Genomic DNA, 25,844 nt, shown 5'->3' on the forward strand with positions numbered 1-25,844 from the left:
GAAAACCATTTTGAAATTGGTCAATAAATAAAAAAGGAGTTAAACTGAAACCATGTAGCACTGTCCTTAACATGTACACCAGCCATTCACGATTTATAACCATAATTTGTTTTGTTTACTTATTTTCACTGGGCATTAACTAAATATTCACAATGAATTACACAACAAATTTGACTAAACGCGATAAAGTAACTATGGAGCAACAATTATTTGAAAACCGTTTTAAAATTGGTCAATAAATAAAAAAGGAGTTAAACTGAAACCATGTAGCACTGTCCTTAACACCAGACATAAGCGGCCCGACATAAGCTAACCAGCGCGGTAATCGCCGTGAAAAGAAGTTGAACGGTCACATGTGCAGTCTTCCGAACATAAAGTACGACGGAATACGTTTGAAACACTAGTTTACATAAAAAAATGCACTTACGTTTGATTCCCGTGATTTGTTATCGGACAATAGTCTTCTATGAGCTGTGATAAAGCTGACCGTGTTTCAGGCGTACTTTCAATATGGCGTCTAAACAGTAGGAGCAGCAATGCACTCTGGGATAAATCACCCGAACTTCCGCTCGGCGGTGACGTTTGGTAAGCCAATGAGCTTGTTGCGAATCCCTAGTATATAGGTCTCTGAGCAAATGAAAGAACATTAAAAATTTGGTTATCATGGGACATGGCGGTCATTTTGAAAGTGAAAATTTCACTTAGTAGGTTATTGGTGTAGATGTCAGTTCCTTTGTACTAATAAAACTAAGTGTGAACATTTTATTTCATTTCATTTTTACAATATTCCAATACGAAACAGATTTCCCTCGTGCTCAATTTCGTTTAAAAGTTGCATAGCATAACGTCAATCAATTTTGATAACTTTACACAAATCTCTTAATTACTATTGTTAGACAATGTATTTTACACTGTTTAGTATGTGTTTTGAGCACATAATAACGAATGGACCGCAATAGAAAGTTGTATTTTTGACCTTCGGAAAAAAATGTCAAAAGAGCATTTTCATATCCTGCTCCTATAATGTATTAAAAAATGGAACTTCTTGCTTTGCATAAATGCATGATGTATAGCATGTTATGATCAGCATTTTCCTGTTTAGTTTTCAGAAAATATGAGAAAATTATTTGTAGCATTTTCCCCAAAATTAAATCATTTTTTTTCTCCATTTTTGACGCAAAAAAAGGGTTCTATGTATCGCTACAGCGACTACCAATAGCCGGCAAAATATCGTATTTGCCTCTATTTATTAATGTATTGAGTAGTCCTCATTTTATCTGTTTAATTTTCAATGCAACCACAATCCCATCAGATCTCCTTAACTGAATATATATATAGATACGTGATGATCAATTTATCAAGCACGTTGAGGTTTTTGACCACTTGTCATATATTGCGTTTCGTTTGTTTAGTGATATTTATTTTTATAACAACACCGGGAGTATAATCACGTGACACTTAAAATGGCTGACGAACGAGAACCACCCCCGTTTGCAGAGGAGGATGATAGCCAAAAAGACGAAGATGATTTATTTACAGAGGCTAGTGAGGTGCGAACTTTTTCAGTATCTAACACCGAACAGAAAAATAAGTAGTATTAATGTCGTACTGCCACCATAATGTTAACAGGCTTTATCATTTGTTAATTTTGAGAGGCCCGACATCCGCGAGTGACATTTACCTGCAGTCGCTGACTGATTGCTATTTTTAAATGTGATTCGTTTGCCTTTTTGCTATTACTTTATTTTATATGTGTGTACATTTATTGCTTTTAATGCAGATATTTATTTATTTTCTTTGATATTTCATTTATTCAAATTACTTTTCACACCGGAAAATCGGCAATAACATTATATGCTGTGTAGGGGGTGTGTAGCTTGTTGATGATTCAGTATACCGGTAATGCATTACTTACATGTTGTCATCGTTATACCAACCGTTTGTGCATGACTTACAGAGTAAAACAGGAAAGTGAATGGAGGAAAGGTGTGACCACAAAAATCACTGTTAAAATTATATTATGGTCTGGACTTGATACCGGAATTTGAATCCCAAACTTAATTAGGCCTACTTATGTTTTTCCTGTGGGATTTGAAAACTGGTTCAACTCGCAATATATCAATTTAATTAAATTGAATGGTCAAACATTTGAAAATAATGTTCAGGACTCGACTACCAAGCATCAACTTACACGAGGAACTGTATATGCAGTGTTCGAAAGTAAAGGTGGTCCGATGGCCAGAGGCTATAGAAAACCTGGTCGGTCTATGTAAAATGTCAAAGTGTTGGCCCCAATGGCTATGAAAAGTTTGAGTCCTGACATACATTACAATTCATGTAAACAACATTCCAATATTTCTGACAAATGATCATATGAAATCAGAGCTTACAATAGAGTTTTTTTACCCATAACAGCGTGTTATTACTGGATGATGCAAGCGTTTGCGTGACAGTTATGCTACTTTCAACAATATGTTTACAAAATGGGTCTATGGAAAAATGACTTGGGCTATGGGATTTCAATTTTCTGTAGACATATTGTCTAAGGAATTTTAATATATACTTTCATACACTGTATATGTACAGAAAAAAGCATCTACTGGGAACTAAACAAATGTTTTTAGATTGATAAATATCTCATTAAGACAGCTCCACTAATATGTATCTATGTAAGGAAGGTTTTATGTCATCCCAGATTTATTAAGTCTGCACCAAATGGCAAATGGTTAACAATACCAAATATTGTAAGAGTGTTCCATATGGTACAGCTAATACAGGTTACTGGTAGTGTGTTCGAGTCCAACATCAGATGGTGTTGGGACAAGAGGAACCTCTGACCAATATATATATGTGTAATAGGAAGAGTGATGGGCTCCAACTAGCGACTTCTCGCTTTAAAGGTTTGGTTTGGTTTGGTTTATTTTGTTTTACGTCCTATTAATAGCTTAGGTCATTTAAGGACGGCCTCCCGTGTAGCGACATGCATGTGTGTGTTGATCAGTGCATATGTGTGTTTTGGGAGGCTGTGGTATGTTCGTGTTAAGTCTCCTTGTGATTGGCCGGAACTTTTGCTGATTTATAGTACCACCTCACTGAAGCATACTGCCGAAGACACCCAGCAGCACACCCCACCCGGTCACATTATACTGACAACGGGTGAACCAGTCTTCCCACTCCAAATATGCTGAGCGCTAAGCAGGAGTAGCAACTACCATTTTGAAAGACTCTGGTATGTCTCGGCTAGGGGACAGAACCCAAAGCCTTCCACACAGGGGCGAACGCCAAAAGTGAGGCATTGTCAAGGGAAACATTAGGAAGAAGAAAGTTGTTAAGAAAGAAGAGAAAATATAAGATCCCAAATTTAGTCGCCTCTTACGATCATGCAATGGGGGCAGCAGGTACAATTCTTACGCCCAACATCCTACCATTAGGTGAATTGGAAATAACAATGTCCTATACTCTCTACTTTTACACATATTATGTAGGTATAGTACATCAATTTTGACACTTTCGTAGTTGAGTCCTGATCATTTTTCAAATGTTAGACCATTTACTTTAATCAGACATATATATATTAGGGGCTGAACCTGTGTTAATTTTGTCAGCACTAAAATTTGAGCTTCTTCAAAAGTCAGTGGGGAATTCCATGTTTAACATATAGAGGTGTATTCTGATTCCGTGCCAGTTATTGGGCTGACAATGTCTATTGTCTGGTGTTGAGATGCATATAAGTATGTTTTCAGATGTATCCCCATGCTAAGATTGCTGAACAATTTTAACATAGGTTGGTCAGTGATACCATTTGTTTGGATAGGATGAGAATAATACAACATTACAGGTACATGGGGCATCAAATTGACTTGACTTAAGTAATTTCAGAAGTCAGCTATTTATCTGCAGAAGGTTAAAAACATGTCATATAGATGTGTCCACTGAATGTCCTGGGTACAGCCACAATGTAAACCTTGAACTTCCAAATTCTACAGAGATACCCTAGCAATATGAAAGAGTTGAATAAGAATTGTTGTAGCTAGACTTTGCACCTGTCACATGAACAAATGACAATGACACTTATCACATGAACAAATGACAATAGCATTTGTCACATGACCAAATGACAAAATTAATGATTAAAAGAAACATTTGTCTGCTACATCACACTCCTGATTTTTCATTAGAAATGTTGTGATGGCAGACTTACAGGACAGGGGATATAGAAATACCATCTTATTGATATTGATAAAATATGTATATGTCTTTTTCAATATGTTCTGTATGTATAATTCAAACACTGATGTATGATGATTATTCAGAAAGATAAAAGTCCTCCCTCTGCTATTGATGAGGAAATAATTGACCTAAACGATGAGGTAAATTGGTTTAGCAATAAAATCCTATCTGCAACTGCACATTATCTATTACTGCTTAATTAGTGTTAAATATCATAAATGTTCACTGTACCAGAACTGCATCTTTCTTCCCCACGACCATATTTGTTACAAGTGCTGAGTAACGCAATCTCGCAATATGAAATGTACCACGATACTTAATGACGTCACGATACAGACTGGTACATAATGACAAAGACTTTAACTTAAGAAGAGAAAGAGCCATTCATTTCCGTATCTTGAATTTTTGATTGACGATGATGCACTAGTCATATTTAGTAAAGCATTCAGGGATAGAAATCGGTATTTAAGTAGGTTGTTGTGTTGTTTATTTTAAGTATGCATACAATGACTTCAAAAGTATCTGGTTTACTCCCTGTTCTTGGTCAGAGGGAGTACATCCCTCCCTGATCTAAAAAGCTATCTGGAGCACTGTTTTTCTATTAATGACTATATTCATTAATTATATCAAGCAAAAGTAAACCCCCCAAAAAACACAATTTTAAGTAAACAAAAATACTTGTTCTATAGTAATATAACAAGTAACAACACATTTGAACACAAAATGCAGCTTCCTGTAATGTAGATTAATAGTTATACATGTCCCGTAATTCACAGGGCCTAATGCATTTGACAAATTGAAAAGCATTGGTGTGACCTTGTTTGGTTTTAAAGGTTTAAAAAAAGTATGCAAATTGTGGTGTTGGCTTTTAGTGGTAACACAACACAACCACTGTAAGTCCAACATTGCTTTGTACAACTAGCATACGACAGTTTTTTTCTATCTGAAGTAAAACCGAACGAGGTCCACACATAGCTTTTGTAGACAGCTGTAGCTTCAAATATCTCCCAACGCTACCATGTTGCTTTCACAGGAAGCCATCTTGGTTAAGGCAGGGGACGTAGCTTGTTAGTTCTATGAGACCTAGGGCACACACTACCATTTTCGGACCTGTATCGCGAACCGCAAAGTGGCATTATAAAGTATCGTGAGAATATTGGACCAATACAATCGATCTATCGATGAATTGTTATTGTTATATTTACACAGCACAAATTTGAACAATTAAAACAGATTACACATCATGTAACCTAGATACCAATGTCATCTCTTCACCCCCCACTATAAGTAAATTTTAGCAACACTGGCACATATACACCTACAACATTTTTACAGTCCTGTTGCATCACATCGCACAATCACAATCCAAAACCCATGACATAACCCACCCCTTCCTTTCCACCACCTCACACACTGAAACAACAGCCAAATGCTGGTTGCCTTTATAGGACGTTAACTGTAATGTAAATTGTAATGCCAAAGATGAGCAAATGGGATATAATTGATTTTAATAGAGTTGATTGAAAATTTTCATTGACATATCATGTTTCTAAACCTGTTGCATACAAAAAACTTGCCTGACATTTGAAATATTATAAAGGCTATGTATTTTTTGGCCATTAAATCTTGATGGAAAAAATGTGGACAAAAAATTTACTCTTTTACATTAGTTTTGATGGTTTTGTTTCCTTATTATAATGTGTACTGTATGTAGTTCTGGTAAATCAAGATTTCATCACAACATTTTCAGAGCTTTTCTTTTACTAATGGAATGCATGGAATATGGGAAGAAATTTTAACAAAGTAAATTCCATGAACTCTGTAATTAAATAACTTTTGTGTGTATCAAATGTATCTGCTTAGATTACAAGAATCACCAATATTCCCGACCAATTATATATGCATGTTTCTGTATTGATTGGAGTAATTTTATTCTAGGAATATTGTTCGGGAACATAAAACGAGTATAGTGATGAAAAGTAATGATGTATACATGTATTATGTTCTTAGAAATTATATGTCCCTTTGATATTTTAGGGACGGACACCAGACACAGAACCAGAAAAAGTGGAACCGGAAACGTTAGAAAACACCAGGAAACCGGTGAAGCCAGACATTGATACGGAGGATTTATTCGGAGGTAACTATTGTCAATTTAAAGGTATTGCTGCCATGTTACAAAGTTAAAATCCCACGTTATATTTCTATAAAGGAATTCATTCTAAGAGATGGAATCCGATCTGATATAAATAATTGCAGGAAGCCAAGTAATTTGATATGAATGTGGACATTTATAAATTCTTAAAACAATTTCAGATGATGATGATGATGGGGATGAGATTAAGCTAGACTCTGATGGAGAAAATGATACAAAAGAAACAGTGGAGAAGTCTCCATTTCTTGAGCCATTTGAACCAACTCCTGCCAGTGCCCCGGCCCAGACTGAGGCTTTGTCATCAGACGAAGAGAAGCCAAGCTCAGACATGCCTAAACTAACAGTCACCCAGACAGTCACCTCAACATCCAAATCATCTAGCACCACAAAAACTACCAAGGAAGAGGTATGTCAGAAAGTTCACAAAAATACTTAATGATTTAGGTGTTCAAACAACATATTCTTTTTCTTTTGGATGTAATTATATATATAAAGTGTCAGCTAATTTTTCAGTGAAGGAATAATTGATAACTACCTTTGTTGTCACAGTGACTGTGAGTTATGTGACTGTAAACGACTGTGTTGTCACAGTGACTATGTGATGTGACAGTAAATGACTGGGTTGTCACAGTGACAGTGTGTTATATATGACAGTAAACGACTGTTGTCACAGTAACTGTGTACAGTTAATGTTGTGTTGTAGGTTGAGGATAACCAGTACTCTCTAGTGATCAAGGTCACAGAGCCACAGAAGATGGGCGATGGTATGAGTGCTTACATGGTTTATAAGGTCATCACTAAGGTAAGTGCAATGAAAAGATTAATATAAATTCTGTTTTTACTGACTTTCAATTTGTACGCTAAATAGAGCCTCATGTCTCGATTCGAGCTGAAGGTGTGACCTAATAAAAGTTTGAATATATATCGACAGACCAGCATGCCAGATTTCCAGAAACCTGAAATGGCAGTACTGAGACGTTTCAGTGATTTCCTAGGCCTCCATGAAAAACTCCAGACACGATACCTTCACCAAGGTCGAATTGTACCACCTGCTCCAGAAAAAAGTGTCTTAGGTAGGAATCCTACTTCATCGTCTTTGTTTCCTCAAAGAGTTGTGAAATTAAGAGAAAAAATATTGAGATTGTTAACTCAAAGTGATTTCAGCTCACCTAAGATTCATTCATTTCTGTTGCTTATACAGGTATGACAAAGATCAAAATGTCTAAGGAGGAATCGGGATCATCAGATTTTGTGGAGAGACGACGATTGACATTAGAGAGGTATGTTTGATTACTGAAGGAAATGTATCATGTATCATTTCAGTATAATCTTTATAGTTCGCATAACAGTTTATTGTCCTGAATATCAATTTGTACAATATATAAAAGTAGGTGGTTTCTTTTAGTAAAATTTATGCAGTTAATCTTACCTGTTCATTTTGTGTCCCTTTTGCCTGTCACCTGTCTATACATTTTGTCATGTTTATTTTGTCAAAACGCTTTACTTATATTTGGAAATCTTCTAGAGATCTAAAGCTGATATTTTCTCAAAGTGCTTTACTTACATTTAAAAATCTTCTGGAGAGATCTAAAACTAAATTGATTTGGATATTTCCATATCTAACCTGTGATGGTTAGAGAACCTCCAGTCTGATCGTACAGTATCATCATGTAACTACAGGTTCCTAACGAGAACAGCCCAGCACCCAGTGCTTCGGAAGGATGCAGACTTTAGAGAATTCCTGGAGCGTGCCGGAGAACTTCCTAAAGCCACTAATACTTCTGCCCTAAGCAGTGCTGGTGTGAAACGTCTGTTCCACAAGGTTGGGGATGCTGTCGATAAGATTTCATATAAAATGGAGGAAGCTGATGAGGTAATACAACTTCTTCTTAATATAAGTTTGTTTGTCTCATTCTAATCAGCATTTCTTTAGTGGTCATAGAATTTTGCCTTTTGACAGTTGAAGTCTAGGTTGGATTTTAGAAATTTCAATAATTTGCTTGTTTACATAATAGATATTTACCAATATATTAATTGGAAAAATAACAATGGAGATAAGAAATCACTCTTGGAGCTTTAATTTGCCTCTTATCAAATTTTCTTGCTTGGTTTTGCTTATTTACAGTTTCTTGATTTCTAACTTTGACATTTTACCTGCATGTCGTAGGTTCCTGGGACTGACTTAGCACAATTTGTCATGCAACCAATAGGAAATCTCAAATTTGACATTTTTATCTACTTTTTTAAAAGATTTTTTCCACATATATCAACACTGGTGATGGATTTCATTATGTATCAAGCAATATAAGAAAAAGTTTGAAATATAAATAACTTCACAATATCGGTGATCACATCAAACAATTTTTACTTTTCAAATATCAACAGTTGTATACATATTATGTCCAGGATGTCAGGTAAAAAATTATCTTCCCATGTCAACAGTGGCATAATATTCAGTCTAGGACATGAACTAATGGATTATCTACCCTTGTCAACAATACTATAATATTCTGTCCAGGATATTAACTAAAGGATTATCTACCCTTGTCAACAGTGGCATAACAATCTGTCCAGGATATTAACTAAAGAACTATCTACCCTTGTCAACAGTGGCATAACAATCTGTCCAGGACGTGAACTAATGGATTATCTACCCTTGTCAACAATACTATGATATTCTGTCCAGGATATTAACTAAAGGATTATCTACCCTTGTCAAAAATACTGCCTCGGCAAAGCTCCTGTCATCTGTCAACTTTACGAAATTCACTACTAATCTAGAACAGCTTAGCGGATTTTGATCATTTAAAAAAGTGTGGCTTAGAGCATTATTGAGTGAATGAGATTTGGTGTTGTATAAATCTGGCTCATCTGGAGGCAGGCAAAAATGCAAGTGAGGCCAAGTACGAGAAATAGAGGAAAATCTGAAATATCATGGTTCTTCCATATGGATTAAGGGATTTTATCCAAATAAGTCTAGGATCTGGAGCATTCTCCTGTGGAGAAGACCAAATGTTGTATAAATGGCGAGTCTGTCTCCTGCGTATGCAGAGGGATGGGGACCAATAGCGAAAAAACATAGACACATCTTTGAAATCCTTCTTCTCTGTGGATGCAGGGATTTTGTCCTAATTGGATCTTGAACATGATTTGGAGATGGAGACTCCATGTTATATAAATTCAGAATCTAGTACCATTGTTGACAGAGTCTAGTACGCAATACATTCTTTTGTATACATTTTGTCTAAATTTGGTGTGGAGCATTAAAGCCAAATTAAATCTTTGAATTCTGCTTGTTTTGGGTGAATTGAGAAAGCAATTTTGTTCATATCATCCTGGAGCATACATTCCACCAAACAGCATTTGTATAAATGGTAAGTTTGAAACTGTGGAAAGTGAAGGACTACTAAATGGGTGGGTTTGTGTAAATGATAATTGTCTCATTTTCAGTATATGTAAAGTGTGTATGTGTTTATAGGATTTATTGGAAAATTCTACTTTTGTCATTCACCTGGCGTAAACTTACGTTTTGTCTGGCAATCTCCTCCTACATATCTCAACCAATGTCTTTGAAAGTTTGTATACATTATAGGCATATGAAATTGTGTTACCCTGAAAAGAATTTTGATTCAACTATTATTGCAAAAGTTATTCCCCTTTGTCAAATCAGTATCTTGAGTTATTTTGTTTTGCTGTGTTTTTGGTCGGGAGATTTCCTTAATTCTATGACCAATTTTGTTGTGTTTCCCCGAAAAGAAATTTCATTCAACTTTTTTTGCAGAAGTTATTGCCCTTTGTTTATTTCTAGTGCTGGAATCTTGTTCAAATATCTTCTACGGTTTTCTATCAGTTTCTTTTAAACTTGTTAGGCTTTATAATCATGAAATCAAGTTGTGTTTAGTGAGTTCAAGACTTTTGATTACTTGTTTTCCTTAAACTGAACATTGAAGTGAAAATCAGACTTCAGCATACCAGCCAGCCACTCTTAAGGTGATGCAAATCCTATTTAAATTTGTTGATCATCTGGCATACATTGTTCCGCCCCACAGTACTCTGACTTGTAAATAGAGAGCTTCACATTCACTCCATACTGGACAACTGCCAGTCGAAATGTTTTAATATCTAGGACAAGAGGAAACTTTGAGTGATGTTATACTAACACACACTAGAACTACACCTATATATATTATCAGGTAGTTAATTGCTAGTTTTTCAATATTAGGTGATTTTGCATTGATACAAAAGTCCTCTTTTTTGTTGCAATTAATGTTTTCATCTTTGTTGGACTTAATCTTCAGTATATGTTCAATAATTTTCTCTTTTGTTTTATATTGTAATTCTTCGCCTTTATACTTTATGTTGTCATTCTTTGCAATAAGAATTTATTTTTCTTATCAACTTTTGCAGTTATTTTTTGTTTTGATCTTTTGCAGTTTTATTAATTTTTTTCTATCTGTCTTTTCTGATGATTTCAAAGATATCAATATTTATAGGTTAACATCTCATGTACCAGACACTATTTATTAAGTTACAGCAAATTTTATAGTATATTTATTGTATTATATGAAACATATTATATTATTGCTAAAGTGAAAGCTGACATACAGATATTTGATATAGAATGCATTTATACACTTTATACAATACTTATTCCATATTTTGATTGGTTGTATATGGAGTGTTGTGAGGTAGCCCTACCATTCACATTCCCTGTAATTCTGTAGATACAGGTACACCTAATGCAACTAATCCAGCAGGGGAGACAATTGCAACCCTACCTGAATTATGTCTCACAAAAATAAATATTTTGTAACTTATAGATTCAGTTTAAAAGAAACATACTTTATGAACTAATGAATGGGTTTTGTTGGTATTAATTTGAATATCATATATGAAAGAAATGATCATTTTTTACAATAAGAAAAAAATTGAAGGAAATATCATACAATGATAAAATTATTGTACAATGTACATTTTGGTAAAATATAAATTAGGAGTTGACATGATTGACTGAAATGTACACAATGAGGTCTGAGTTGTTGTGACTTGTGTAAGGCTTGCTTCTGTGATAGATCTGTGTCCAACCCCTAACACTAAGGAAGGACATCTTCATTGAATCAAAATCAGAGAGTTTTCACTCTACATATCTTCATCCCTGGACTATTGATTGTTATGACAAAATTGAAGACTCAGGATTAGCTAGTGAAATGTTCACAGGTGCTCTCTTTCATGGTTGCAAGCTACTTGGATCATGTTGTGGTACAAAATTTTGAGGACATCCGGTAAAAAGAACATCCAGTTTTCAAGCTTTAGGTTCTGTCTGAAGGGGAGTATTTAGAGATGTTATTGTCTTGATAAATTCCACTGGTGTAGAGAAGAAAGGTATAATGATAGCTGGACACTTGGATTCTGATGATATGGTGCATGACAGATCTATGACAGTTTCAAGCTTAAACACTTAAATCTGTGTCTGTACAAGCTTCAACACTCAAGTCCGTGTCTGTGTGAGCTTAACACTCAGCCTCAGCACTCAAGTCTGTGTCTTTATGAGTCTCGATCGCGGCACTTTTGTACGAGACTCAGTGCTGAAGTCTGTGTCTGTACAAGCCTCAGCACTCAAATCTGTGTCTAATCGAGCCTTGGCACTGAAGTCTGTGTCTGTACGAGACTTGGTGCTGATGTTTTTGTCTGTACGAGGCTACAGTGGTGAGGTTGACGTCCGAGACACTATAATAAGTCAGTCATGTACTTCTCCACCAGATGAGCTGGCTAACATTTTATCCCCACTCTTACCTCTGTACTGTTGTGCCGCTCTCACCCATTGACCAGTGGGACTATGACATGGAGGTAAATTTACAATTTGTATGCTGTAAGTTCTCTATCTTCCTAATACATATGGTATCAACAGTTCTTTCTTGTTAAAAACTAGAATCATTGGCATTTAATTATTCTCAGTAATGAAATGATTGACTCGTGAGAAAATAAGTTCAAAAAGAAGAAGTAAAGACCAATGAAATTCAGATATTACAAAACTGAACTAGCATTCTAGGACAGATATATTTATTTTCATTCTACCATGTCACATTCACAAGACGAATAAGCTGGCATGACCTGGGTACATACAAGCTGGGGACATATTAAAGAGTATTGTACGTGTATGTGATATTGGGGCATGTGCATGGTTTTGTGTCTGAAAATCTGTGGCTGTTGACTGTTGAGAAACTTTGTTTTGTGACTTGACATGGTGGAATTAAATATAATGTTAAGATTGAGAGAAAAAACAGGTGGAATTAAATATAATGTTAAGATTGAGAGAGAAAACATGGTAGGTAATCTTTGTATGATTTGGTCACATCTCCAGTACTAACTGTTGGAATGATGGAAGATTAGAGAACCTACAGATACCAGATATAACTGTATGTGTTATTTGTACTCAGTTTATAAGATTTAGTTAAGACATTCAGTTCATTTTCATGCTTTGTTTTTTCTAATTTGGCCTCATTAGCATGCTGCTGAAACTGATTTATTTTATATTTATATGCATCTCATTAATTAGCCCTGTGATACATGTACCCCTACCTAGTCAGTAACAGACTGGTTTAGTTAAATATGCCGTTGACAGGGCTATTTTGGAGAAATGACTACAACATTGTGGCATGATAGAATATTACACTGTCACATTAAAAAATGAAAAGTTAATTATCTGAAATATGTTTTATAATATTTAGGTTACAATTTGGAGATTTTTGTTTTTAATGAGTGAAATATTCAATTAATGTAAATCACATTCCATGTGGGATTTATTTTGGGTTAATATTCAAGGACAATCAATCCTTCACGATTATTTGTACAAAAATAACACCTTTGGATGGTGGTCAAGCTATTGGTTTCTTATATAGTTAATTATAGAGTTAATGATTCTAACAGCTCATTACTTACTTAAAGTCATTTCTAGATCAGTGTTTGCAAAATCAAATATTCCTGAAGATGTCAGATCACGAAACGTAATTAACAGGTTTACAGTTTTACAATCTTGAATTACTCACTGAATTTTTGTATTCATTACCTCGTTAATAAAAGAATTTTTTTATTTCACAACGCTAAATATACATATATTGTTGCACCTTTTTCTGCATTATTTATGGTTCTATCATTAAGAAATTTAGCAAAATTGCAATGTTACATTTTGAATATATAGTTACAACTTTTCTTTGCCCATATGCCTCCTGTTTAAAAAAAAAAAAAAAAAATTATAACTAACAAAACACATATGGTGTTCATTGGAATTGTTATTTAGAGAAAAAAACATTCATGCTAACATGAACACATATGGTGTTCATTCAAACAAGCTATTTAAAAACAAAATGAATTTCCTGATCTTGACTAATGTTCTACTCGTTCTGACTTTCTCAGCTACAGTGAATTAAGCTACAGGTTTCCTAAGTTAAGATGTGCTGTAGAAATTTGTAGCAGATTTTTTACGTTGATTTTGTTACTTGTTTTATGGTGTAGATTTATATAGGACCTGGCCTTGTTTATAGTGTCGAGCATGAAGCTATGTATGTAGGCTGTATACAGAAAAGTGGTAGGTTTGTTAACCTGTGTGATACATCAGGTTGTAGGTCTTAGGCTATAATGAGAAGTTCAACTCCAAATAATGCTAACAAACACTCGGTGATTGATCTAATGTCAACTGCAGTAAAACATGTAGTAGTTTAAGGTGTGTTACAGTCAATGAATTCATTTAATTCAATTCTTGCCTTGGAATGCTCTGAGATTTTTTAGCCCACCATCATCAGATGGTGGGCTATTCAAATCGCCCTGCGTCTGTGGTCCGTGGTCCGTCCGTCCGTCCGTCCCTCCGTCCGTAAACAATTCTTGTTATCGCTATTTCTCAGAAAGTACTGAAGGGATCTTTCTCAAATTTCATATGTAGGTTCCCCTTGGTGCCTTGTTATGCATATTGCGTTTTGAGACCAATCAGATATCAACATGGCCGACAGGCAGCCATCTTGGATTTTGATAATTGAAGTTTGTTATCGCTATTTCTGAGAAAGTACTGAAGGGATCTTTTTCAAATTTCATATGTAGGTTCCTCTTGGTGCCTAGTTATGCATATTGCGATTTCAGACCAATCGAAAAACAACATGGCTGACAGGCAGCCATCTTGGATTTTGACAATTGAAGTTTGTTATCGCTATTTCTGAGAAAGTACTGAAGGGATCTTTCTCAAATTTCATATGGAGGTTCCCCTTGGTGCCTAGTTATGCATATTGCGTTTTGAGACCAATCAGAAAACAACATGGCTGACAGGCAGCCATCTTGGATTTTGACAATTTAAGTTTGTTATCACTATTTCTGAGAAAGTACTGAATGGATCTTTCTGAAATTTCATATGTAAGTTTCCCTTGGTGCCTAGTTATGCATATTGCATTTTGAGACCAATCTGAAAATAACATGGCCGACAGGCAGCCATCTTGGATTTTGACAATTGAAGTTTGTTATCACTATTTCTGAGAAAGTACTGAAGGGATCTTTCTCAAATTTCATATGGAGGTTCCCCTTGGTGCCACGTTATGCTTATTGCATTTTGAGATCAATTGGAAAACAATATGGCCGACAGACCGCCATCTTGGATTTTGACAATTGAAGTTTGTTATCTCTATTTCTCAAAGTACTGAATGGATCTTTCTCAAATTTCATAAGTAGGTTCCCCTTGGTCCCTTGTATTGCATTTTTGGACCAGTCTGTCCTGAAAACAACCTGGCAAACAAACAGCCATTATCGTTAAATCTCAAATTTCTTATATAGCTAGGATTCCCTTGTTTGAAAAGTACTGGAGGGATATCTCAATTTGCACAGATCAGTAAAATGAAGGGAAAAGTAGAGAAAAGATCAATCTGACATGGAACCTATGAAGATCATTCAATGGTGGGCGCCACGCCAAGATCCCTCTGGGATCTCTTGTTTTTTTTTGTGGGAAGTTATTTTAACAAACTTCTAATGAATTAAAGCAAGTACACAAAGTATCGCCGTTAGCTATGTCAGTTAAAAGAGCATTATCAAAGATGTATTTCAAAAAAATTTCAAAACTTTCAACAGTAAGAAATTATGTCATACTGAGTTATTAATTATTATGAATGATTTGTCAGATCATTTGACAGGTAGAGGTCATTGATTTGTATATTATGTTCCAATGGTTTATCAGATCATTTGACAGTTAAAGATAATTTATTTGTATGTTAAGTTCCAGTGGTTTGTCAGATCATTTACAGTTTAAGATAATTGAATTGTATGTTATGTTCCAGTGGTTTGAGGAGAAACAACAACAAGTTGAATGTTTGGATACCCAGTTGAGAAAATTACATTCCAGTATGGAGTCTGTGGTGAATCACCGAAAAGGTAGGTCATCCATGTAAAAGGTTACTGAAAGGGTGTAGTTCATCTGGGTTAAAGGTTACCGAAAAGGTTGTAATTTAAGTCAGCCAGTTTAAAGGTCACCGGAAGGGTGTAGGTCATCTGGGTTATAGGTTGTGAAGCATCCAGCTTAAATGTCACAGACAGAGTGTAGGTCATCTGGGTTATAGGTCATAAATCATCCAGCTTAAATGTCACAGACAGAGTGTAGGTCATCTGGGTTAATTACCAAAAAGTAGGTCATCCAGGTTTTACCAAAGGGTATACGTCATCTAGATTAAAGGTCATCCAAAGGGTGTATGTCATCTAGGTTTAAGGTCATCCAAAGGGTGTAGGCCATCTAGGTTTAAGGTCATCCAAAGGGTGTAGGCCATCTGGGTTAAAGGTCATCCAAAGGTTGTAGGCCATCTGGGTTAAAAGTCATCCAAATGGTGTATGTCATCTAGGTTAAAGGTCATCCAAAGGTTGTAGGTCGTCTGGGTTACAGGTCACCCGAGGGTTGTAGCGCATCTGGGTCAAAAGTCACCAAAAGGGTGTAGGCCATCTTAGTTAAAAGTCATCCAAATGTTGTAGGTCAACTTGGCTGTCACAGGTCACCCAAGGGGTGTACATATCAGGGTTAAAAGTCACCCAAAGGGTTTAGGCCATCTAGGTTATAGGTCACCCAGAGGTTGTAGGTCATCTGGGTCAAAAGTCACAAGCCAATAATGTGAACTAATCTTCCAGGAAAGTCTGGAAACATCTTGTAAACATTTACTGATATAGATTTAAGTAACATTACAAACTGCTAATATATTGATTTTGACTAACATAGGTCAAAGGTCTTTAAGATTCTTGGATGATCTACCAATTGATAAGAATGACAGGAAACTGGTTAGGATTCAAGTTCATATTTGAGGATGTTTCGATGTAATGTTTCATATAGTTGTACAGGTGTACTGATATTTTATGCTTTAAGAGTTATACAAGCGTATAACTAAGTGTTTTACTACTTTTCAGACTTGAGTAACAGCACTGCTGCGTTTGCTAAGAGTGCGGCCATGTTGGGCAATGCTGAAGAGCACACAGCCCTGTCTCGTGCCCTGTCACAGCTGGCTGACACGGAGGAGAGGATTGAACAGATACAACGTGAACAAGCTGACCATGACTTCTTTGTCATGGCTGAGCTCCTTAAGGACTACATTGCCTTATTAGGGGCTGTCAAGGTATGGAAACTCAACCTGTTGATAGATTCAAATTAAAGTGTGCATGACCTTATCTTAACATATTGATTTCTACATGCTACAGAGTATCTGCAGTATAATCATGTGAAGTTGTCTCTCCAAGTTCCTGGACCAAATCTTGGCCACTATTTCATGTATAGGTATGCACTATGTGTTGTTGATCCAAACTTTAAAGATTTGAATTTCCTGTCGTAGTTGTACTGTGTTGAATATATGTTATATGTATACAATTCGCATCCATGTATGTATATACATTGCGATCCACTTATTCATATCATCTAATAGACAATTTTTCACTCTGATCATGTCAGGGTATCAGGCTAACCATCACTGCACCATTGAAACATTCCATTTCAATTTATTTTATTTGATGTAGTGGTATAAGTATTTCTGGCTAGGTGATACAGTGCTGTAGATTGGGAGTTTGAGGCCTAGAACTTAGTTTCCAGTTTCAACATGAGTCTGTGTCGCTGCGCATACCAAATAAATAGCACTACAAACTATATTTGACCTTTGACCTAAAGTACTAAAATCAAGGTTTCCATACCATAACTGGTATCTCACAGTGGACTTTTGTTTTGACAGGAGGTATTCCATGAGAGGGTGAAATCCTACAAAAACTGGAAAGATGCAGAAGCAACATTGACGAAGAAGCGTGAAAACAAAGCCAAGTTAGAGCTAGCAAACAAAACAGACAAAATCTCCCAGGCCAAGCAAGAGATTTCAGAGGTAGGTATTTCTTACATTACTTATACTATGCAAGAAGTTGTACTGTTACTATCAAAGTTATTCAGAGATTCCAGACATAATACACATCAATTATAAGTTACTTCTTTAGATTACAGCTGTAGTTTTTATTTTCATTTTCAGTGGGAGCTGAAGGTTGAGAAAGGAAAGGATGACTTTGAAAAGATGTCGGCAATGATACGAAAGGAAGTTGCTCGGTTTGACAGGAAGCGTGTAGAAGACTTCAAATCTAGCATCATCAAATATCTAGAATATTTAATGGAAAATCAGCAACGGGTAGGTCATGATTATATTTGTATTTTTCATAGTAAACATTTCACACAAATCCTTTGAAATTATCTTTTACGTTCTAAGGTATAATGGAAAGAAATAGAAATCACTGGCTAAAATTTTATTTCTCTGTATCATCAGCTGAGCAATACAGGTCCATGCAGCCTCTTTATGTTATTTTTTGTTGGACAAATAACCCCACCCCCTCACTTGTCATCTAATAACGTGTATAGGAATCCCCTTACCCAATACCCCCACACCTGTAGTTAGTACCCAATACCCCCACACCTGTAGTTAGTACCCAATATCCCCACACCTGTAGTTAGTACCCAATACCCCCACACCTGTAGTTAGTAGGGTAAGGCTGATATGAACTTAACTCTGGTGTTCACAGGTAATCAAGTGCTGGGAAGCCTTCCTACCAGAAGCCAAGGCTGTGGCATGATGTGTGCCAACAAGCTGTCTGCTTTACTGACACCATTCTTTAGGATAGGACAATGAAACTGAGATTAGAGAAGCTTGTAAGACATTTCATGTGGCTGGGCTGCCGTCTTACTCTAGGTGGCTGATGATGACAGTGGTGGTACCATATTTAATTGACACAATATGGAGATTTTGTAGTGCTACACCCAATGAGCAATGTACTTATGACACCTATCACACACAAAGGGCTCTAAACTGTATCATTTTTACTTTCAATTTCAGACTTTGTTGGGTATTTTCCAGTTCTTGCAGGATTGTACTTCTTTGTAAAAATTATTTAATTTCAAACTGTAAATATAGTAATTTAAGTTCAAACTGTGAATTCAGTATAATATTGTTCATTTGTCATAGTGTGTGCCATCTTTATTTTGCTGATCAGCGTATTGCTTATGAATGATAGTTTATCTGGGTTTGTTTAATTATCATCATCATCATCTCACAGCAGATTAGAAATAGTTCCTTCTCGGCATGTGTTCACATGGTTACACATTGGAAATGTCCAGGTTTGGGTGAGATATTAGTAAGAATAATATTGAGCATGTGATTTACACCTTTCTTGTCAAATATTTGTGTCTAAATAATGTAAATGTTTCAACGTACTAAACACTTCATATTTATGTCCTTTATGAACTTGTGTGTATGCTTTGAACTTGAGAAACTGGTGTAATAAGCTGATAGGATTCCCTCAAGTTACATCAATTAGCTGATAGAATTCCCCTAAGTTACATCAATTAGCTGATAGGATTCCCCTAAGTTACATCAATTAGCTGATACAATTTCCTTAAGTTACATCAATTAGCTGATACAATTTCCTTAAGTTACATCAATTAGCTGATAGAATTTCCTTAAGTTACATGAATATTGGACTGAAATGTCATTGGTTGTAAAAACTAATTACAACATCCTGACTTTTATAATAGAATCCTTTAATAATCATGGTAAAATTACTTGAAAATTTGTTGGTTTTTTTTTGTTTGAGAGAGTTTGAAGCCTTTAAAAAGTCTTTAATTTTTTAATTGGAAATGATTGCACTGCCATGATATGGATACTTCAGCAATGAGAAAATATCATTTTTTCTTTCCCAGTATCTTTGACATTTTTTTTTTTTTTTTTTTTTCTGAATAAGAAAACATTGCAATATTTATTTTACTTTGTACAAGTTGTTACAGTAACATAATGCTAGTAGGACGTTCGTTCTCTAAATAACACGGGGCCAATTTGTGTGTAATATTAAGTGGTGTTAGTAGAGAAAAGTTCAGGATTGTGCTGGTGCATATAATTAATTATTGAAATATTTCTGCTTGATGCAAGGTTTGTTTTTTCAGTAACTGTCTTGCCTATGTCGGCAGTAATGATATATGATATAAGGTATAGCCATCCACCCTTTGAGAGCTGTAATGGTTTATTCTAATACTGTACAACCATCTGCCCCATGAGAAATGTAATGGTTTATACTAATTTAGTACAACCATCTGCCCCATGAGAGCTCTAATGGTTTATACTAATACTGTACAACCATCTGGCCCATGAGAGCTCTAATAGTTTATACTAATTTAGTACAACCATCTAGCCCATGAGAGCTCTAATGGTTTATACTAATACTGTACAACCATCTAGCCCATGAGAAATGTAATGGTTTATACTAATTTAGTACAACCATCTAGTCCATGAGAACTAATGGTTTATACTAATTTAGAATAACTATCTAGCCCATGTGCTGTAATGGTTTATTCAAATATTGTAAAACCATCTAGCCCATTAGAGCTATACAACTATCTAGCCTATGAGAGCCGTAATGGTTAATACTAATATTGTACATCCATCTGGCCCATAAACTGTTATGGTTTACGATATAGAACTACGAATTTGTATGTGTACAATATACAATTTTAATGAAGAGAAATTAAATTAAATATATATATATATATCAAATGAAGATAGTTTTATGTTGCTTTTTAATTGGTTTAACTTCGACAGCACTAGACAATGATTTACAACGATGACATGTTTTTTTAACCATGCAGATTAGACGATATACATCTATGTCTAACCTAATTCCCCCCCCCCCCCTTCCCATTCCCCATGAAGGTACAATTAAAAGAAAGTGTCCAATAATTGACCAGTCACGTGGTGACATCAATACTATTAAAATCATTTTGTCAATACACAAGTTACATGTAGATCAAAGTATTTTTATGAATTGTCGATTCTCTCGGAATGAGGATAGTCGTTTTGAATCTAAGAACAAACATATTTATTTCACACATAATAATGGACATTAACCCCCCCCCCCCCCCCCCCCCCAAAAAAAAAAAAAAACAACCTCCCATCCCTTTACCGTATGTTGTAGTATCAGACATGAACATCTCTGTCGACTTTGTAACTTGTACACAAATGACCATGTGTACTTAAAACATTAAATAGGTTTATGCTAAACACATTGGTTTCTTTTCAAACAAACGGTGACGATATCCAGACGATATCCATATTGCTTCCACAAATTGCATGTCATTGTTCCATGAATGCCCTGAACACAATCCCATATATGGTAAACATGTGTTCTATAGTCCAATACGTTGTCCTTGCGAAGACGGGGCTCCCTGGGTTGTCCTTTGTGTTAGTAGTAGGGAGTCAATATGGCCCTCGGGGTAGGCCTGTAGGCTATAGGATAGGGACTAACTGCGATAGGTCCTTAAAGGCTCGGATCTGAGGTTTCTCGACGGCAAGCGTGAAGGAGGCGTGACAGAGCGTCTGGTTGGAGGGGGCGTGTCGCTGTCGTCATAGTAGTTGCTGTCATCTTCTAGCTCGGGGATTAAGAGGAGGCCGGCTATTATAGCGAGGATTCCCCCCATCACTGTCAGACCCATGGAGTAGCCTACGTAGAAAGGAGTCATCACATACGTCAGCCACAGGATCATCCCTATGGTCACGAACAGACCTGTCAACAGGACATTCAAGATCAAAACTAAAACTGGGCATAAAAAAACCTGACTAGATACTGAGGAATATTCCAACTTGAAGTTGTAAGTTTTATATCGTTGATCGTTTTTGAGTGAAAATAAATAAGCCAATGCGTACCTGCGAAGAAGCACATCATCATACAGACGAAGGCGAATGTCCAGGTCCTAAGGTTTTCGCCCACGACATAGAGGAGGACAGCTATGGGCGCTATGAGGAGTATCAGGAGGGCTATCACTTCCATCGCTTGAGTTCCACGGTAGCCATCTGGTCAAAGGGTTGTAAACAGACACAAGGTATTAGCACATTTCAAAACAAAATGATAGATACAATAAAGCCTGTTAAACTCGTCAGTCATAGGAGGCGATAAAAATCCACCCTTGTGCTGAAACACGAGAGCCGTAATTTGGAATCTGGATTGGCTGGATATTTCAGCAGCGGAGAGTTGAGAATTTTCACTATAAGAAAAGACGGACTTTCATTAGTACAGCACAGGTAAGGATGTTAAAGCTTGGAGGAAAGATCGCTAAACAATGAGAAACGGATATTGAATTAAGATATTAGATATGTAGTCTAGATTTGAGCAATGACTTTAATAGTGTGAACGGAACTCTAGGTAACAGTGGAACGAGGAAGATATTCGCCTAATAAACAAAAAAAACCTTAGCTTCGAAACCGGAGACAAACTCAAGACCCCAAAAAGTGTCGGGAAAGTAACAAACAAAAAATATAACCGAAAGATGTCAAAAGATGAAGGTCAGTTCACAGGGACTTCTCCGTTAATGACAACAGAAAAAAGGACGAGATATAGCGAAACTTTGTACAAAGTAAGGGGCTCTCCCAAGAATCCCAAAAATTGAAGTGGTGAAAATCATCTTTCTGCTAAAAACAAGCAATCTGATCTGATGAAAGTGTGAACGGCAAATGTCAACAATAGTGTTGTACTCCTACTTAAAAACAATAATTACAAGCTAAACATTTCCATCATGTCAAGAAAATGTATAGTTAAAGTATGAGATCATGATGTCGATCATAACGCCATGACAATGACAGACTTGCTGTTTTCAAATGTAGCAGGGATGCTGATGACCATAAAGATATCAGAAGTTTCGGGAAAAGTGGCCACTGTCGCTCAAATTCAACTATGAAAGGATATCACGGGGGGTACACCAATGGAAAAGAAAACGTTCATTATATAGCTGGCATTTAAAGGAAAGCATCACTGGAGGCCGCGGAGAAAAAGGGATGCCAAAAGTAACGATTAGCAGCCATAACAAAAAGAAACTTTGATATCATACTGCAGACAGCGATAAAGACAGGTGTCAGAAGGGCTACCTGGGGCAACAAAAATTGGCAGAAATATCTAGAATCTAGAATACCCACGGGGTGTTAATGAAGACCAATCCTTACTTACACAAGTAAATCTTACCCACAAGAAAGCAAAATAAGTAAAACCAAGCTCACACAATTCTGGAAAACTGATTTAAGAAAAAAGCATTGACCCGACTGAATTCTCAGCAGCCACCAATTGAATTTCCCAAAGGATTGTACAAAAGGCTCTCAAATTATCAGCAGCCTTCAATACAAACTGAGAGCGTATATACTTGGATCTATCAATGAATTAAACTGTATCACACAGTTGTTTCTTCCTTTCGGGACTTGTCAATGATGTTGAAGGTGGAAGTGGCGGCACTTAAAAGGCGATTGAGGAAAATAGGTCAAGGTCAAAAGGAGTGTCACAATCTAGTTGGGGAGGTGCCATAGTCCCATAATTCAAGAAATTTCTATAATTTTCAATATTGGATTTCAAAAGAATTCCAAGTACATGTGTACATTCTGAACAGCGTTAATAGTAATGAATGAAGAATTAAAACTTTTAAGTTCACCAGCCTACCACCTGCAATCTCAAAGGGTTGTTCGATAGGAACACATCTTTTAAAAAATAGACAAGAATGAATGCAGAAGATGTCCTGAAAGTATTGTTTAACCCAAATATGTAAATATATCACCTGTCCTGTATGAGTCCGGTACCGTTCTGTCAGCACAAGTTCCCGCCGAGGTACACGCCTCCGCCTTCCATAATCCTACCCGAATTTTGGCCCCGGACGAGAAAGCGTAGACCATCCAGGACGTAGTCGCAAATCCAGCAATGAAAAATATCATGGATAAAACGATAGCCAATAGGGCTAACTTCGCCCACAGTGACGCTGTTCCGCACATTGGAATCACCTCAAACTTTATCAGTTACATGTATTAGCCAATGAAATTTACCCAGGCTGTTTATGTAGAATAACTGTTAATTAAAAGATCCTAAATCATTTTAAAATCTTAACTAGACTTTTTTCAAACGAAACGAAAAACACTTTTACATGAAATGTAAGGACGTTCGGCCCTATCAAAAAGTACCTTCTCTTTAGATCGGACGAAACATCCTTATACATATAACCGAAACCGAGTCTATGGATTCCTCTCTATAATATACTTTCTTTATACGAAATGATGAACTAAGGTATATATGTACAGACATATTCATACAAAACATTCAGAACGTCAGAACATCACGGAGCGAAGGTAATTCTAATAAAATCATCGCGCACAACTGCATCCTAATGGTGATTGAACTGAGCCGTGTACGTGGTTCGCATGGGTAGGGTGCTTGTTGTTGACAAATCTCATTCAAAGGTGTTGATTTAAATACACTCTTACATAAATACACCCCGAGTTCTGCACCATCCTGTTTATCTAGTGGGGACTTTGTAGAATATCAAACAGGCACATCATAAACAGCAAGACGTGTGCGTTAATCAGATATTTACAGTAAGGAGGCACTTCGACATTGCCTTTTGATGTCAAAATCATTGACTATGGGACGTAGAGGCTTTTAAACTGTTTAAATCTCATGGTTAGTTGAGTATTTGAGTAATTTATAAAGAACATAAAATTACAAGTCATAAAAAAATCGTAAATAACGCGACTTTGGTAAATAACCATTTCTTGATTTATATATAGCTAGTTCGTGAATCTTGAAAGAAACAATTTAAAGCTTAAATAACAAATATTCGTTAGCCGCACTCGTCATGGCTAAATATCTGACGGATTTCGAAACGACTGCTATAAAAGTAATATCATCCATCAAACTAGATTTAACAGACAGTTTTTAATATATCAGTTGATAAGGTAAGGCTTTGTTTATCAATCTTCCGTAGTATACTCAAAATATTTAATCGGTATTTTTATAATTAATGTTTTGATACAGCTTAATATATATCATATATTGAATATCATTATATACTTCATGGTTTGTGATATACATATACATAAAATATTGGCGGAGAAGCGGATTGAATTGTTACCAGCAGGAACAATTGTTAATATTCCATTTCTAGACAGTTACATTCCTTCTTCACATACCTACGTTGTTTAAATGTCAGAATGGATTAGATATTCAAGGACTTGTTTCCATTCTTACGATTTCCGTGACAGATGTCTGCTTCTAACGGAAAAATAACACTGAGTTTTGAGTGTATGAGATTGATCAAGGGAAAGTTTTATGGCCGAGATCATTTCATTTGGGATATTCCAATTCTTTGAATTCTCACGAGTTCGATGCTTTTTGTCATGGTTAGTGGTTCTGTTGTTACCACCGTAGGGTGTTACTTAACCCAAAATTGACCTAGATTTGTATGACGGAGTCGTCGTGACCTAGATTTGTATGGCGGGGTCGTCGTGACCTAGATTTGTATGGCGGGGTCGTCGGGATCTAGATTTGTATGACGGGGTCGTCGTGACAGATTTGTATGACGGGGGTCGTCATGACCTAGATTTGTATGACGGGGTCGTCGTGATCTAGATTTGTATGACGGGGTCGTCGTGACAGATTTGTATGACGGGGGTCGTCATGACCTAGATTTGTATGACGGGGTCGTCGTGATCTAGATTTGTATGACAGGGTCATCGTGACCTAGATTTATATGACGGGGTCGTCGTGATCTAGATTTGTATGACGGGGTCGTCGTGACCTAGATTTATATGACGGGGTCGTCGTGACCTAGATTTGTATGGCGGGGTCGTCGTGATCTACATTTGTATGACGGGGGTCGTCATGACCTAGCTTTGTATGACGGGGTCGTCGTGATCTAGATTTGTATGACGGGTCGTCGTGATCTAGATTTGTATGACGGGGTCGTCGTGACAGATTTGTATGACGGGTGTCGTCGTGACCTAGATTTGTACGACGGGTGTCGTCGTGACCTAGATTTGTATGACGGGGTCGTCGTGACCTAGATTTGTACGACGGGGTCGTCGTGACCTAGATTTGTACGACGGGTGTCGTCGTGACCTAGATTTGTATGACGGGGTCA

At 36.4% G+C, this 25,844-nt stretch overlaps 2 protein-coding genes and 1 long non-coding RNA gene across 4 annotated transcripts; 2 read left to right on the top strand and 1 right to left on the bottom strand.

Annotated features, from left to right (window-relative positions):
• Nucleotides 1-1,420: 1,420 nt before the first annotated feature.
• On the top strand, nt 1,421-20,461 carry LOC117334683 (sorting nexin-2-like). 2 transcript variants are annotated; one of them, XM_033894440.1, is made up of 13 exons: nt 1,449-1,550; nt 4,314-4,370; nt 6,268-6,370; nt 6,547-6,791; nt 7,089-7,187; nt 7,317-7,458; nt 7,587-7,665; nt 8,066-8,258; nt 15,694-15,787; nt 16,802-17,007; nt 17,611-17,754; nt 17,896-18,048; nt 18,437-20,461. In XM_033894440.1, exons 1-13 carry the CDS (start codon nt 1,464-1,466, stop codon nt 18,485-18,487), a joined length of 1,653 nt encoding a protein of 550 aa, XP_033750331.1. In that variant the 5' UTR covers nt 1,449-1,463; the 3' UTR covers nt 18,488-20,461. The 2 variants fall into 2 exon arrangements, with proteins under 2 accessions (XP_033750332.1, XP_033750331.1); XM_033894441.1 differs by lacking the exon at nt 4,314-4,370 and having other exon boundaries at nt 1,421-1,550.
• Nucleotides 12,245-13,652, top strand: LOC117334684. The gene is made up of 2 exons (XR_004534211.1): nt 12,245-12,629; nt 12,670-13,652. It is a non-coding gene; the product is annotated as an uncharacterized LOC117334684 (long non-coding RNA).
• A 151-nt stretch (nt 20,462-20,612) lies between the features above and the next one.
• Nucleotides 20,613-24,159, bottom strand: LOC117334685. Its single transcript, XM_033894443.1, has 3 exons — nt 23,493-24,159; nt 21,604-21,750; nt 20,613-21,463 (listed from the first exon to the last, which is right to left on the bottom strand). The coding sequence occupies exons 1-3, from the start codon at nt 23,701-23,703 to the stop codon at nt 21,201-21,203; spliced, it is 621 nt and encodes a 206-aa protein (XP_033750334.1). The 5' UTR covers nt 23,704-24,159; the 3' UTR covers nt 20,613-21,200.
• Between the last annotated feature and the right edge of the window lie 1,685 nt (nt 24,160-25,844).

The sequence above is a fragment of the Pecten maximus genome, chromosome 9, assembly GCF_902652985.1.
Source record: "Pecten maximus chromosome 9, xPecMax1.1, whole genome shotgun sequence".
Classification (NCBI taxonomy): domain Eukaryota; kingdom Metazoa; phylum Mollusca; class Bivalvia; order Pectinida; family Pectinidae; genus Pecten; species Pecten maximus.

Excerpts from the sequence above, each read along its gene's own strand:
- LOC117334683 (XM_033894440.1), top strand. The coding sequence starts at position 1,464 with ATGGCTGACGAACGAGAACCACCCCCGTTTGCAGAGGAGGATGATAGC. Across the intron at positions 7,666-8,065 it reads CGACGATTGACATTAGAGAG|GTTCCTAACGAGAACAGCCC; the intron begins GTATGTTTGATT and ends ATGTAACTACAG. Across the intron at positions 18,049-18,436 it reads TAATGGAAAATCAGCAACGG|GTAATCAAGTGCTGGGAAGC; the intron begins GTAGGTCATGAT and ends TGGTGTTCACAG.
- LOC117334685 (XM_033894443.1), bottom strand. The coding sequence starts at position 23,703 with ATGTGCGGAACAGCGTCACTGTGGGCGAAGTTAGCCCTATTGGCTATC. Across the intron at positions 21,751-23,492 it reads ACCGGACTCATACAGGACAG|ATGGCTACCGTGGAACTCAA; the intron begins GTGATATATTTA and ends CCCTTTGACCAG. Across the intron at positions 21,464-21,603 it reads GATGATGTGCTTCTTCGCAG|GTCTGTTCGTGACCATAGGG; the intron begins GTACGCATTGGC and ends TCCTGTTGACAG.